We start from the raw sequence: 13,495 nt of genomic DNA, 5'->3' as shown, positions 1-13,495 counted from the left end.
AGCTGGCCGAGCACGAGGAGCTGGGGGGTGTTAAAAAGTGGGTGCTCGCTCAAGGCCGGGAGCGCGTTCCTTGTGGCCAGCATCGCTCTGGAGCAGGAAATTCGGCTGCGAGGGCGGCAGGGCAGGCACCCAGCACGCACGTCCCGGGAAGGAGGCTGCCCGGGGCTGGAGGCGCTGCCGGAGCCTTCAGCAGGGAGCCTGGGTCCGGGGGGTGAAAGGAGAGGTCCTGACAAGGGGAGCGGGATGGAGGGCCTAGCCTCTTGCCGTGGCCATGTCCCCGTTCAGGCAGCTTTTCCCCGAGAGCCCCTGTGCTCCCACGTGCTGCTCGGCGAGCGGTGGCCGTGGGCTGGCAGGCGTGGGGCAGCCCCTGCGCGGCTGGGAGGCTGGTATTGGTTTGCTTTAGCGAGAGCTGAAGTAGGAGCACTAAATGTTTTATAAGGACAGCGCATCTGGAGGAACCGCTTTCTGTTCCGAATCCCCAAATATACATGTGGTCAGCGCCTTCCCCCGCTCACACAGCTTTTGTTTTTGCTTCCTTCCATGGATCAGTTCTGTATCAGAGCAGTGGCATTTGTGCTTCGCTCAACATCCCCACATTTATTGGGATTAGGATATTTGAACTTTCTTCTGTTTCTCGTTAACAACTCCGTTTATGAGAGCTGCCAAAACTTTATGTATTTTTCCTAAAATGAGTGTTTTGCTGCTGGAGATGGTCCTGTGTTTCTTTTTGGTAATTTAAAATTATAAAATATTTTCCAAAGCCTCATATGGAGCAAAGGAAATAGTCATTAAAGCAGGGGCTGAGCCATTGTTGTTTTCTCCTGAAGTGATTGTTTTGTGATGTCTTGAGATCTCCAGTGATCATTTCTGTTTTAGTTTATTTGTTTGTTTGTTTGTTTTTAATTTGTCAGGTTGGTTTTGCACCAAGCAGGCGATGTTACCTTTCCTGTGAATGGATGCGGTAGTGATGCAGGTCTCTGATTTTGTCAAGCTGCCTCAGATCTGATGCTTTATTTCACATAGGTGTTTGAATCTGCTTGCTTTTGAGCAGCCTTTAATTCTATTACAGTTTTGAGACAGAACTGAAGGATTTTGTTTAATGGGGACATTAGTTAAAGTCATCTCGAAGTAGCATTTAAAAAGACCCACAAAATCACAGGTGATCACTTAATACTGTAGCTTTCCAAAACGTTCGTATTGCTTCACTGCACATTGTGTTTTGCTTTCTTTATTCATTGTTTATTGCTTTACAGTACAGTGAGCAGGTGTTAAACCTGCTAAAGAAAAACGCTTTTTATTAATACTCTGTGTTTGTATATCTGTGAATTATGTTTGCAAATATATTTTTATTTGTCTTTCTCAAACCTCCTTTGAAATTCAAGAGATACTCTTTTTTTTTTTTTTTTTTGAGTTGATTTTTTTTTATGCTGTAGTAGCAGAAGCCCATAGTGTTGTTGAGAGCTTTGTCCTTATTTCACAGATGCACTGGGAATTGTTTTTAATCTCCTTTCTGCTTTCCCATTACAGATGGTGATGACGACCCACAACTCTCCTGGGTGGCTTCATCTCCCTCCAGCAAAGATGTTGCATCACCCACTCAGATGATAGGAGATGGGTGTGATCTCGGCATCGGGGAGGAGGAAGGGGGGACTGGCCTGCCGTATCCCTGTCAGTTTTGTGATAAGTCCTTCATTCGCCTGAGCTACCTTAAAAGGCACGAGCAGATCCACAGTGACAAACTACCTTTCAAATGCACCTACTGTAGCCGGCTTTTTAAGCACAAGAGAAGTAGGGATCGCCACATAAAGCTTCACACAGGGGATAAAAAGTACCATTGCCACGAATGCGAGGCCGCATTCTCTCGCAGCGACCACCTCAAAATTCATCTGAAAACCCACAGCTCCAGCAAACCGTTCAAGTGTACTGTGTGTAAACGTGGGTTTTCATCTACCAGCTCATTGCAGAGTCACATGCAAGCTCATAAAAAGAACAAGGAACATATGGCAAAGACTGAGAAAGAGGTGAAGAAGGATGATTTTATGTGTGATTACTGTGAAGAGACATTCAGTCAGACTGAAGATTTGGAGAAGCACGTAATGACACGCCACCCACAGCTTTCCGAGAAGGCAGATTTGCAGTGTATTCATTGCCCTGAAGTATTTTCAGACGAAAACTTGCTGCTCTCACACATTCATCAAGCCCATGCCAACAAAAAACACAAGTGCCCTATGTGCCCAGAGCAGTTTTCTTCAGTGGAGGAAGTCTACTGCCACTTGGACAGCCACAGGCAACCTGACTCCAGCAACCACAGCATCAGCCCTGACCCAGTCCTGGGCAGCGTGGCGTCCATGAGCAGCGCAACGCCCGACTCCAGCGCCTCGGTGGAAAGAGGTTCCACCCCCGATTCGACCCTCAAGCCTTTGAGAGGACAGAAGAAAATCAGGTCTGTGGACAGAGAGGAAGGCCAGAATTGGTCTAAAGTTACTTACAGCTGCCCATACTGCTCGAAGCGTGACTTCAACAGCCTTGCTGTTCTGGAGATCCACCTGAAGACCATTCATGCAGACAAACCTCAGCAAAGCCACACGTGCCAGATCTGCCTTGATTCCATGCCTACGCTGTACAACTTGAATGAACACGTGAGAAAGGTGCACAAAAACCATGCCTATCCTATGATGCAGTTCAGCAACATTTCTGCCTTTCACTGTAACTACTGCCCTGAGATGTTTGCAGACATCAACAGCTTGCAGGAACACATCCGTATCACTCACTGTGGCCCAAATGCTACCCCTCAAGATGGCAACAACGCCTTCTTCTGTAACCAGTGCTCCATGGGCTTTCTGACCGAAGCAACCCTGACTGAGCATATTCAGCAGACTCACTGCAATGTAGGAAATTCAAAATTGGATTCCCCTGTCATTCAGCCAACACAGTCTTTTATGGAAGTTTATTCATGCCCTTATTGCACAAACTCCCCCATTTTTGGCTCCATCCTGAAGCTTACAAAGCATATTAAAGAAAACCACAAGAACATTCCTCTGGCACACAATAAGAAGTCAAAAGCAGAGCAGAGTCCAGTTTCTTCTGATGTTGAAGTCTCTTCCCCTAAAAGGCAACGGCTTTCTGCTAGTGTAAACTCAGTGTCTAACGGTGAATACCCATGTAATCAGTGTGATCTAAAGTTCTCAAATTTTGAGAGTTTTCAAACCCATTTAAAGTTGCATTTGGAGTTGCTGTTGAGGAAACAGTCTTGCCCTCAGTGTAAAGAAGACTTTGATTCCCAGGAGTCTCTTCTGCAACATCTCACCGTACATTACATGACAACTTCAACCCATTATGTGTGTGAGAGCTGCGACAAACAGTTTTCTTCGGTGGATGATTTGCAGAAGCATTTGTTGGACATGCATACTTTTGTGTTGTATCACTGCACCCTTTGCCAAGAAGTTTTTGATTCCAAGGTATCTATCCAAGTGCATCTGGCAGTCAAGCACAGCAATGAAAAGAAGATGTATCGTTGCACAGCCTGTAACTGGGATTTTAGGAAGGAGGTGGATCTCCAAATCCACGTGAAGCACAGTCACCTGGGGAATCCATCAAAGTCTCACAAATGCATCTTCTGCGGTGAGACTTTTAGCACGGAGGTAGAGCTGCAGTGCCACATCACAACCCACAGCAAGAAATACAACTGCAAGTTTTGCAGCAAAGCGTTTCATGCCATCATCTTGCTCGAAAAACACCTGCGGGAGAAACACTGTGTTTTTGATGCCAGCGCTGAGAATGGGACAGCTAATGGCATGACCCCAACAAATAAGAAGACGGAAGGGGCAGATATCCAGAACATGCTGATGAAGAACCCAGATACTTCCAACAGCCACGAAGCCAGCGAGGACGATGTAGATGCTTCTGAGCCCATGTACGGCTGTGACATCTGCGGGGCTGCCTATACCATGGAGGTCCTCTTGCAGAACCATCGCCTGAGAGATCATAACATCCGTCCCGGGGAGGATGACTGCTCCAGGAAGAAAGCGGAATTCATCAAAGGCAGCCACAAGTGTAATATCTGCTCAAGGACCTTTTTCTCAGAAAACGGCCTGCGAGAGCACATGCAGACCCACCGGGGCCCAGCGAAGCACTACATGTGCCCCATCTGCGGCGAACGCTTCCCATCGCTCCTGACCCTGACCGAGCACAAGGTCACCCACAGCAAGAGTCTGGATACGGGAACGTGTCGGATCTGCAAAATGCCGCTGCAGAGCGAGGAGGAGTTTATCGAACACTGCCAGATGCATCCCGACCTCAGAAACTCCCTCACCGGGTTTCGCTGCGTTGTCTGCATGCAGACGGTCACCTCTACGCTTGAGCTGAAAATTCACGGGACGTTTCACATGCAGAAATTGGCAGGAAACTCTGCAACCTCGTCGCCCAACGGCCAGGCCTTGCAAAAACTCTACAAGTGCGCGTTGTGCTTGAAAGAGTTCCGAAATAAGCAGGACTTGGTAAAATTGGATGTGAACGGCCTTCCCTATGGCCTGTGTGCTGGGTGCATGACCAGGAGCACCAATGGACAGTCTCTGGGCTTGACCCCGCAGGAGGTGAATGAGAGGCCGTGTGGCAGTCTGAGGTGTCCGGAGTGTAGTGTCAAATTTGAAAGTGCTGAAGACCTGGAGAGCCACATTCAGGTGGACCACCGAGACCTGACACCTGAGACTAGTGGCCAAAGGAAAGGTACCCAGACATCTCCTGTGCCCAGAGTAAGTACAGCTGAGCTTTGATGTGTCATAGGAATAAAATGTAGATTTTTAACGCGACTGAGAACTGATCTGATGTCCTGTTTTTTTTCTTTGGCTGCCATTTTATAAAATTACTTGAACAAGAAGAACAGAAAGAAGGGTAGAGTAATGCACATAGAAAAGTAGATTTTGTTCAGTCTTACAGGCTCCTAGCTTCCTAGTGGCAGAACGTTAGATTTTTTATCATAAAGCTGCCCTAGATTTACCAACAGAGAGCTGAGACACGTCCATGTGCTCATGAATGATGAGGACTGAGTTTGTCCATGAATTCTGAAGCTACTGAACTGGCAGATCTGGCAAAACTGGGGCATATCCATGAAAAAAGACATCCTGAGTTCCCAAAGGAAAAAAAATCTGATTTATCATACTCATGGAAACTGATGATTTTTTACCTGGAAAAACACCAGCAGGAAGATACAGGAACTTGTGAGGAAAACTGTAGTGAATTCCCCCCAAATTCTCACCTAAAACAAATGACTGTGCTAGAGAGGCTGTCCTCATGGATGTCTGTCCGAGTGAGTGAGGCTGTGAGGCTACGTGGATGTTTGTGTGCATACGTACATGCCTGGAGCACGCGTGTGTGATTTTAAAAGGAACTGCTTCGTGGCCCTCCTGTAGGAGAAGCAGTTTTCTTAGCAAATCTGGAAATTGCTGGCTAATAGGCAAGTTGTGTTTTTGAAAAAGAAGTGTGCTCTCCCTTGGAGTTCGCAGAAAGCCTGTTTTCCTATTTCTTAGCTTACAAGATGCTTGGGAGCACGCAGTATCCAAGTAAGGCTTCAGAAGCCTGCTCAGGAGATTAATATCATTTGCAGTTTATAGTCTTTTAAAATTATTTGTTGACGTTTTGGTTCAAGAATGGGCCAAGTCAGTCCTTCCTCTGTCAGGAACAGATGGAATGAGAAGTAGATTTTGGAAATCTTCTCGGGAGACTAACAGCAGACACATCTGAGTATTGATATCATCTGACATTTTTAATTAAACATGATGGGGTGAGATTTTCAAAAGTATCTAAGGAAATTAGGCACCCAACTCCTAATGAATAATTCCAGCCATAGATGCCTGTTTATGTCAATCTGCTAATTAAAGCACCCACAAACACATCTTACTACATTAAAAGAACCTGTAAATACCATTAGAATACAACATCAGAGGCTCAGGAAGTAAGAGAAGACCCTAAGTATGTCCCGAGGACGCAAACTGCGATGCCTCCGGCAGCGCTGTCGCCGAGTGCCCCGTGGGACTTGTTAGCTCTGGCTGGGGCTGCACGGGGCGGCAGCAGGGGGCACGGCGCTGCTGGGCCTTGGCACCCGCTCGCCCCAGTGAGCTTCCAGGCTCCTGTTCAAATACCAAGGAAAGTGTTGTGTTTTTTTTTCAGTAAAAGAACTGGATATTGTTCCCTCTGGGTGCGTGACTAAGCCTCCCAGTGCATGCACCTCATCCTGCAGAAGAATAAGAAATGGAAATATCCCTCCTTCAGTGTGATACCTTGTGAGAGTTCAGCTGGGGCTCCTACTAGGCCATTCTGCTTCCTCTTTCTCACGTCTTTCTTTCTTTCTAAATTCTTTGAAACACTTTATTCTCTTAGGTAGGACTAATTCTTCACGCGGCCATGCCTCTAGCCCAAAGTATAGCCTTTTCTTTCCAGTCGACTATCAGAAGCAGAATACGTTGCCATTTGCTGCTCTGATTTCTTGCTTTAACTCTCTCTTTTCAGTGAGAGCTTCCATACTTGTTCTCTCAGGGGAGAGTTTTAAGTTCTTCAATAAGGTAAATGCTTTGAATTTCATCCCATGAGGACAAGGTCTTAGTTCCTTTGTAGAAGATAATGAAAAATCAGCATTTGTGGCAATGGCAAATGGTGCCTTCAACAGGTGTATGACCTGCACATATGCTAATATCGTAAATCTTCATGGTATGCATCGCAGGAATAGATTATTGTTACTAGAAATAATTCATTATCTTACCCTTCATTATAGGTACAAGACCTGAATTCTGATAGCAGCTCATGTGGAAACTATTGGTGTCTCACTCAGGTTTCTCGAGATAAGGGGTGCTCTTTGTTTCTGGCTAGCACAGAGGTTTTCAAAGAATTAGGCTGTCCTTTAAACGTGGATAAATTCCTGCATTTCAAGAATAATGTTTACTTAACTTCATTGGCTTCATAATGAAGCTGCGCAAGTTGAACACAATCTCTCCTCATCTTGTTAGTATGCTGTGCACAGGCAAAATAGCATTTTAGTAGAGCTATCTTCAATGTACAATGCATATAGAGTAACTGCAGATGGCCAAGCAAGAGCTGCTTCTCTCCAGTTCTTCAGCTCTTCTACATTTCTTTTTTAAACACCATATTGATTTTTCTTTCTATAACAGAAAAGCAGTTGAAGATTAGGAGATGGTACAGTCAAAAAGCAAATATAGGGAGATTCAACTTTAAATGCTGGGTGTATACTTTGGAGCAATAAGCAAAAAGAAATCCTATCAAGTGGAAATTATGACATACAAAATATGTAACTGCTGTGAATGTGACGAAAGTCATTACACCAGCAGTTATACTTCTTGCATGGAAGAAGACAGTCTGGAAGTCCAGAATAATTTCAGAAAACAACAAAACACACACATACACAAACAAAAACAAACAAACAAACAAACAAACAAACAAAACACCTTAAGTGAAGATGTAACCCTGTAGTAAAAGAAAGCACATTACTCTTGAAGATGCTGCTGCATCCTGTCTTCTTCACTTCCATTTTATTATGACAAAAAAAATAAGTATTTATGAATTAATCACCTTTCTTTGTAGGATATCTAGGTAGGATCAAATTATGATGGTCAAAAACTATTTCTACATGGCTGAAGTTTTTGCCTCCTGTACAGGAAACATCTGCATCAGAGGATTTATTATTAGGAGTTTTAAATCAAGTCAACGGTCTTTTATATGGAATATCACTAAGAGGAATAAATAAAATACACCTTAGTTGTGAAAGGCTGCTCTGACTTCAGTTTGTGTTTAATTCTTACCGTCCTACTGGAGCTCTTCTGTCTCAACAGCACTAAAGTTTCTTTTAAATGAACTTCTCCAGTGGAAGTCCCATTCCAGTATCTGGCACATCTATAGCTCAAGACCTTTTTTGTTCTGTTATGGTCATGTCAGAAGTAACGTTTTTATTTTCTTCTGAACATATTTCTGTGCGTAGGAGCTTCAGTTTTAACACATTTTATTAATTCATTTTAATGTCTTCTAGAGGAATGCATGTGCCTTGAGAAACATGACTGCTTGTTTAGTACTGACATGTCCTATTGCCTCTTCACATGCCGGAAACAGTCACATTTCAGGCTGCTCTTTCTCCTACATAGATTTATCCTTAGTTTGTGCCATAGTTATCATGAACAATGCTTGTTTAACATTGACAATGGCAAATGCTCAGGCTTCAGTTAAATTTCCATCTTGAATGGCGTTACTTTATTTAGCCCACCTAGGTTATTTGGACTGAAGAAGCAAAGGAGGTGGCATAGGAAGTTGGAAGAATGAACCCTATTGTGCTCTTTTACTCAGTTCCTTTTCTCCTGCACACTTTCTTGGATTCAATCCCTTCTCTTTGTTCTCCCCCCACCACTTCTCTTCCCTTATAAATCTACTTGAATGGAGGAATATTTTCTTTGTAGAACAGGAAACCATTTCCAGATTTAAAGGAGGACAGTCTGGAAAACCCATGGGAACAATAGTTATTTCAGAAAAGAAAGCAGAGCCCCCTGTTGCTATTACTACTGTTTTGTGCCAAGATTAGAATTAAATATCTTGACTTAATGGGGACTGAGCTCTCAGTTGAAGGCCTGCTCATCTGGTCTCCTATGCCACCTTGATGCTGTCATCTAGACTCTATTAGATCCTCAGAACATGAGCACCTTTGTTGTCACCACACAGAAAGACAAAACTTGAGGAAGAGATAACCAGCCCCTTACGAATGTCAGGGAAGTCACGATACCCACAGGAAACAGTAGCAGAAGGTTGTATTTGGCACCACAAATAACATAACTTTGTATTAAAACTCATGCTTCCCATTTACTGAGAATGGAAGTCTATTGGTGGGACATGCTTTTAAAGACCATTATTAATGAGCCAAAAAATCAACTCTTCAATCTCGTGCTTCTACATTTGGGTGCTAATCAGGCTATAGTTCTTTGGTGGCCTGTGTGAAGCCATTTTTTGACCTTATCCTGCATCAGGCAGGGTTCCTGATCAAAAGAGCCATTGCCTCAGTTAAACTGCTCTTTCGCATGCATGTGTGTCAGCTCAGGCTAAAGATAATATTCACAGGAAGTCTGAAGTCTGCTGTCTTCGCTGAGGGGTGGTCACACCAAGTGGAGTGTTTTATAAGTTTGTGAAATGGTGTGGAGTTCGCACTGGGTCTGTGGATAAACAAAGACATCCTGTCTCCAGATCTGTTAGTAAGTAGCTTTCAGAAGCACCGAAATCAATTTAAAAAATGAATCATTTGTCTGTGTTTAATATAACTTTAAAGATTTGCAATGGGGTTGAGCTGAAATATTGTCCTTCTTAGCTAGTTACTTAGGGAACCCTCATAACAGAGATAAGTGTTGAACAAGGCGCAGAACTGAGTCAGCTTTGAAGTTTTACAGAAGAGGAAGATTTCAAGTTTTAAATGTGACCACATGAATCACTCACCACCCAGTCCCATTTTTCTCTTCCAAGGTTTTTTGCATTCTTTTTTCTTTCATTTTTTTTTTTTTTCAAGCTAGGAGCCCTCAGCATGTGTGTGCCAGTGTGCTTGAGAATACATGTGCATGTATGTGTGCTTGCTCTCGTCGGCTGGAATAGACTCCCAAGGAACAGTGCTGCAGAAATCCAGCTGCTTTTCCATTAACAGCCTTGATTTCAGAATGGACTCCAGGAGGATACTTTCCTGAGCTGCCTAGGGATAACTAGCCAATCCAAAGTATTTCCTTTTCTATGGTTGGCTGTGTCAGTTTTCGGCCAATGGAGTATAGCCTTCTTCCTATTATCATGTTAATTGCCCATTGTTATTTTAGCCTAGAAAGCCCTGCCTATGTGCAAACACACACTGTGTGCAGAATTCATGGAATCCGCATACCAGCGATAGATCCTTGCGTTCGTTACTGCAGCATTGCAGCATGTTCATTAACCTCCAGCAGGCGAACTTGTTGCCACTGATGACATGGGAAGTAGTTAAGAAGCTCCTGGCAGCACCTAATTTGTTATTTCCTCAGCAGGTGCTCAAGGAAATTGGGTCCCATATGTGGAGGGGGTGACAGCAACTCCTCTGTTTAACTCAAAACTTCTGACTTAACCACTGCTGTCCTAAAAATAAGATTCTATACCTAGGTGTGGGGTGGAAGCCATAAGAAAAAATAATTTGTATCTAAGAGCGCACAGAAAATACCCACAAAATACCCACAAAAGGTGTCTATTCAGATAGTATGTTCCCATGCAGAAGTTGAACATGCACGTTAGACCAAGGTGCGGTGGTCCTGCTTTGGGAAGTGAGAGGTTTTGCAAGTGTACAAAAGCTTAGCATTAGTTGTTTTGTTTTGTTTTGTTTTGTTTCCCTAACTTGGACATCAAACTTGTCAGTATGCATTTTCATTTCTACAAATGATTTCTTGGATTTTTCCCTGTCATGATGCTCAAATGCATGCACCGCTGTCAGTCTGAGTCTAAACCCCATTTTCCCTATTTGAATAAATGGTTCATGTAATTGCCTCTTCACACCATCTCCTGATTTCTGCAGCCAGACCTCCCTAGTATGACTTTGTGACAGAGAAAATATGCAACAGATTGTGCTAGAAAACCATTCTGTGTGGTAATGCAGGTTTTTCAGGATTTCTGATGGGAGCCCTGTACAAAATGTATTTTTCCTCTTGTCCTTCACTTCCTCAAGTAACTAGAGGAGTTTTGCCTAGAAAAACTCCTCTATTCTAAGCTTTCTCTAAAGATGTAATTTTTGAAAAAGTTGATATTTTTGTGAAAAAGTAGATCATTTTGTGATCTTTTCAACATCTTTTATTTCACCCTACAAGAGGTTTTACTATCATGGGCTAAATGACACGAGCACTCTGATTATGGCTCAAGTAGTCAATCAGACTTTCAAGTACTATCATTTGAAATTTGTAAAGTTGAAATTAAAGTTCTCTAGAAGCAGGCTGTTAATTAGAGGTCGTGTTTATGGTCCAGAAAAGCCCAGCCCAACTTGGTATCATAGTGGTATCATGTACAAGTAGGAAAGGACTCAGCGGAGGGAAGTTGAAGCACGTAACATGCTATATTCATGATCACACTTGCCTTATGCTACAGTGCAGTTTTCTCTAATCTTTTTTTGGTTATTAAACAGAAAAAGACCTATCAATGCATCAAGTGCCAGATGACCTTTGAGAATGAGAGAGAGATACAAATCCATGTCGCTAACCATATGATTGGTAAGACATTCTTTAAACTAGGCCACTCATGGGCTGCTTGTTTTTTGCTACTCTTTGAAATTCACTATTCTAATAACTTGTTAATATTCATGCTGTAATTTTTTTTTTATCTTTCAAGGAAAATGATTTTGATGTAATGATTCTTCACTTCAAAGCTTTTTAAATATGTGGTTATAAAAGTGTTACTGCTGAGCTTTTTTCCTTATCCTTTTGAGTCCTCGTGTAGCATTTTCATTTATATTAAAATCAAACTTTTGACAGTATCTTCCATTTGATAGCATAAATTTCTCTCTATCCACGTAAAAAGTACTTGCCAGTTGTCAACCACTTAGGAGCAATTATGTTTCAATTTTGTATGTCATGACATTGAATAGATTTAACTGCTAGCATTTTCCCAGCTAAATGTGGTGAATTCCTGAGGAACATTGTCAAAACAAAATGCTTACAGAATTATTTCAGTGCTTTTTTTTCCTTTTCCCAACAATTCTGGACTTCAGAAAGTTCAACTTTTCAGACACAGGAGTGTTTTTAAAAGCAGTGCTTGCTGCCTCCTGCTACAGTCCTGTCGTAGGAGCGTGAAGTGAAGTGTCACTGCAGTCTGACGGGCTGTATTGCTGCTGCAGCTGCATGCGGGTATTTTCTGATGAGCGCAAAGAAATGTTTTTCCTGTCTGTGCAGATGTTCCGAATCCATGTGTTGGCCCAAGAGGTCAGTTTAGTTTGATGCATGGACCACAGAGGAGTAACTTACACATGCCACTGTAGGCGTGCGTTGCGTGAGAGCCTTCAAGGACCCTCCGGCGCACTTTGTGTGTCTCGTATGTTCATGTGCAGCATTTATCTCCCATAAGCATAATGGTTTTCCTTCAACAATTTTACATTTAGGAAACTATTCTCCCGTCAATGCATATATGTAACTCCTATTATCTTTGATGTGAATTATGCATAAATACCAGAGAGAGAGAGAAATGCAGACTGACACAGTCTTCGCTCCCCATACCCCCAAATGAAAAATATACATGTCAGTCACAATAATTTTCATTCTAGAGCTAGGCAGGAGTTTCGAGTCAATGTCAAACAGGTTAAGATGAAGATATCTAAAAATGTTTGCTTTTGTAGCAGGTGTTAATGTAATCTCTTGTTTGCAAGCTTGAAGAGTGAGATTCTTGTTAATTGGACCATAGTGATTTCATGCAGTTCCCCCCTAGATTTTTTTTTATAACAAAAGCCTGAAAGAAAGGAGTCCTTAGGCAAGCTTATCACTTCTTTCAGCTTAAGTTATGATACAGTAAATAATTGCTGATTTTTAAATACATAGCTCATGAAGTGTTGAATTAAGGTTCTGCTTGGTTTGAGGGAGGAATTCCTTGTCCTTTTTTAAAAAAAAGAAAAAAAAAAAAGTAGTTTCTTTACAGTGATTGATATGTGAAGTTTATTTATGTATATCCCCAAATTAGTGCTGTCTGGAATAATACATGATGATATATATGTCATTACAAGGTTCGGTGTTACAGAGAGCTATTGGAAAACAACACTGGTAGGAGAAAGAGGAGGTTGAGAAGAGTGTGGTGCTGTTGTTTGTGAAACCTGTACCTGTTGTTTCTTTAAAGCTGTACATAAGTTCTAATACATATTTGGAAAAAACCTCTATAAATGCAAAGGTACGTATGGACTCAGCTCCATATACCTAGGACATTGTATGTGCCAGGATACGATAAGAAAATACCCAATTATTTCACTGAGGGGTTGCATCTTTGTGTCTCCTTGCTGGGATACAGGCTGGGAATGTTCATTAAGTTCACTTGTTTGGGGTGAGTTTAGGAAGGAGCAAAGTACGGAAATCTGTAGTGTGAGCCAAACGTCCTCCTGCTCTGGGCATCTCAGACTGTTCACAAGGCACCGGGGCCCCTCTCTGTGACACGTGGCTGACTCCAGAAGGTGTCACCTGTTGGGTCCCCTGCTGGCATTTGCTCTTCACTGGGGAGTACTGCAGAGGAGGGGAGGCTAGGCGTCACAGTTTGCCTACCAGTAAGTGCTGTGCAGATTTTCGGTGTTAATTTGCTATGTGCTGAGTCAGTAGTGGTAGAGTGATGGATTGCCTCCTGGGCTTGCTCCTGCAGCCTTTGTTGAAAGCCCGAGAGCCTTCATCCCTTACACCGGCTGCAGGAGAGACCAGCACGTGCCCCGCTGTCCCTCGGTCCGGTTTGTCGTGTACGAAGCGAGTGTAGGAGCGTCTCCTCTGTACGAGACCAT

The 13,495-nt window shown here is 43.0% G+C and overlaps 1 protein-coding gene across 4 annotated transcripts in view; it reads left to right on the top strand.

The window, feature by feature from the left end:
* Window positions 1-13,495, top strand: part of ZNF423 (zinc finger protein 423) — a 208,795-nt gene that overhangs the window by 111,727 nt on the left and 83,573 nt on the right. For all 4 annotated transcript variants that reach the window (XM_032195621.1, XM_032195622.1, XM_032195620.1 and 1 more), the window contains 2 exons: window positions 1,528-4,751; window positions 11,159-11,243. In XM_032195621.1, the coding sequence (XP_032051512.1) occupies window positions 1,528-4,751; window positions 11,159-11,243 (3,309 nt within the window). The remainder of the gene's footprint in view (window positions 1-1,527; window positions 4,752-11,158; window positions 11,244-13,495) is intronic.

Source organism: Aythya fuligula, chromosome 12 (genome assembly GCF_009819795.1).
Source record: "Aythya fuligula isolate bAytFul2 chromosome 12, bAytFul2.pri, whole genome shotgun sequence".
Classification (NCBI taxonomy): Eukaryota; Metazoa; Chordata; class Aves; order Anseriformes; family Anatidae; genus Aythya; species Aythya fuligula.
This window is presented reverse-complemented; position numbering and strand designations above follow the sequence as displayed.